The 2,644-nt window shown below is 41.6% G+C and overlaps 1 protein-coding gene and 1 long non-coding RNA gene across 2 annotated transcripts in view; one reads left to right on the top strand and one right to left on the bottom strand.

Annotated features, from left to right (window-relative positions):
* LOC116703568 (uncharacterized) overlaps window positions 1-391 on the top strand; it is a 15,001-nt gene extending 14,610 nt beyond the window's left edge. Inside the window, exon 3 of the long non-coding RNA XR_004335452.1 lies at window positions 375-391. This is a non-coding gene — a long non-coding RNA (uncharacterized LOC116703568). The remainder of the gene's footprint in view (window positions 1-374) is intronic.
* The window catches only part of hdac5 (histone deacetylase 5), a gene marked incomplete in the record, with an annotated part of 56,219 nt that overhangs the window by 8,971 nt on the left and 44,604 nt on the right, over window positions 1-2,644 (bottom strand). Inside the window, 2 exon segments of the mRNA XM_032538288.1 lie at window positions 63-196; window positions 2,204-2,315. Coding sequence (XP_032394179.1) covers window positions 63-196; window positions 2,204-2,315 — 246 coding nt within the window.

Raw genomic sequence — 2,644 nt, 5'->3', positions numbered from 1 at the left:
TGTGTGCATGCATGTATGGTGTGTGTGTGTGTGTGTGTGTGTGTGTGTGTGTGTGTGCATACCTCACAGCGGCCCAGCAGGCCCGTCTCCTGCAGTCTGGACCAGATGCTCTGCACCCTCCCAGCATGCTCTGGGTGGATGTGTGCGTTGCCACAAACACACTGATGCTTCAACATCAGACTGTCATACACAAGTCCTGGAGAAAGAGAGAGAACCAGAGAAAGAGGGATGTAAATACTATATATTCTCAAATAAAATGAAAACTAATAATCCAAGAACAGTCTGTAAAAATTAAAAGCTGGAACCAGATGGTCGCTGGGTGAAAAAATGGAGAAATATTTGAATACACAGAAAATGGCAACATTACAACATAGAGATACATTATTAGGGCTGCAGGACATGAGGAAAATATGCAATACTGTTGCTGAATATCGCAAAACAATATTACTCGCAATAAATAAACCGATATTAAAGTGAGCTCAGTTCTGCATTTCTGCAGCCTTCAGTATTCTGCTCGAATACATAAAAGACAGCACTAAAACAAGATGACAGTTCCACTTTAAAGTGCAGTTTTCTGCTGATATTTTCTGTTAGTGTCTTTCGCGATATGTCGCAGCCTTGTTGTTACTGGGCCAGTTGTTGTTGCGATGACATTAAAAAACATTTATCGGCAGCCCTATAAAATACTATTACATTTTACTATGAATTTCCCCCACAATATATCTTGCAGTAAGTAATAAGCACCACAAGATGTCAGCAGCTACCAGTGAAACACGTGGTAAACATGCAGACCACAATACGTCTCTCAGTCCAGTATTTACATCCAAGTAATCAGACTTCATTGTATATATATATATATATATATATGTGTGTGTGTGTGTGTGTGTGTTCTTTGACACTTGGGTGGAGACCACCTGCACAACCAAGCCGGGCTACCTCTTCCTAAACAAACACACAAAAAAATTTAGATTTTGGTTGTGTGTATCTCTACATGGTGTAGATGACAAAGTGCTTTTAAAAAAATTCACTTTAAAAGTGACACCAGGCAGCAAACACAAATGGTTCTGTTAAAGGGTTCCTATTGGGGTGTTTTAACCGTTTATCTCAACCCTACTTTTCTATATTTTTGTGTCAGAGTGACTGATGGGAACAACAATCTGTGACATAGGTCCAGTATTATTATACCATGCAATACAAATTGTATTATTTGTAGCATCAGCTGTTGGCTTACCCAACAAACTACAGGTCATCTGCCATCCCTGCCCATGTCACAGCAGATAAGTATAGTGTACATGTGTATTTATCTTCTTATCTATTTATTAGCTCATGTTTTAATGTGTTTTTGCGCAAATGTGCATGTGTTGGCTACCTACCCTTGGGGACATTAAACACATTTCAATCAATTAAAGTCAATTATTAAGAGAGATCGCTGCAGTCGGCAGCGGAGAAACAAGCTACGATGGAAGTTGTATTTACCTTCAAAAAAGTGCTTGTTTTGCAGTTGACAGGTTCCTATTATTATTCAAATGTCTGAAAGGATCCCGAAAGAGGGACCTGTAAGACCTCTTTGAGACCGTTCGTGTAAATCAGTACACTATGTGTTTATTTCAACCAAAACTAGAGTTGTGTTGGTTGGAAAAGTGGAAAGTCGAGCCAAAACGGCTTCTCAGTTTTATTTTATTTTGACTTTAATTGAATTGTATTTGACGATGCTAAAATGACTGTTTATTTACATGGAGTCTGGTGGCTTTAGCAAACGCACTTTGGTGGATGTTTTTTACTCTTTAACAGAAAGGTCGGCCTCCTTAGAAATCCTTTCACTCCATTCCAAACGGTCCTAGCATCAGCAGGGGGAACATCGTCTCCCGGCACAAGTACTTAACGCTTTGCTACAGCGCAATATAGGGTGTAGTGGGCGGAGAACGGGGCAGATTCCCCGAGGAACTGCAGGGTGGGGAACTCCGACGTAAGCTGATGTATCACAGCGTGTGCTTTCTGTGGGTTGGACATGGCGCTGGTAACGCTACATTCACAAATGTATGTGTTCAGTTCACACACTGTAGTTCACCTGGACCATCGGCCAACTGCTCTGTAGCTCCTTGTTGCTAGGCAACACACATGGTGTATTCCAGTAGACGGACTGACACAGCTGATGCCAAACCGTTGTCCAATAACAAACCAGATGTGCGCACCAAACACTGACCTGTAGTGAAGAGGTGTTTGATGGGATTGACAGTGGCTGCGGGGGACGACTGCGCTCTTCCCAGAGGTCTATGGGGCAACAAGGACTGGAACACACCCAGCTGCTGCAAGGCCTGATGGGAAGGGAAAGCGAGACAGAAGGATGAATCAGGGATCAGTCCATTCACTGCAATCAAGGAGGTGTTTGTGTGTGTGTGTGTGTGTCACACACACTGAAATTACTAAAACAATTCTAAGTTTCGTATAATTTCATAAACATCAGCGGATGAAAACATGGCAACACACATATTGACTAATTTAACAGATGATTGTTTGATTGCTAACACTTTTTAGAATGATGACGACAACTATTACATTTGTATTTAGTTTTCATGGAATCATCCTCCAACTCCAAAGAGTGATTTTAACACACACACACACACACACACACACACACACACCC

This window comes from Etheostoma spectabile, chromosome 15 (assembly GCF_008692095.1).
Source record: "Etheostoma spectabile isolate EspeVRDwgs_2016 chromosome 15, UIUC_Espe_1.0, whole genome shotgun sequence".
NCBI lineage: Eukaryota > Metazoa > Chordata > Actinopteri > Perciformes > Percidae > Etheostoma > Etheostoma spectabile.
This window is presented reverse-complemented; position numbering and strand designations above follow the sequence as displayed.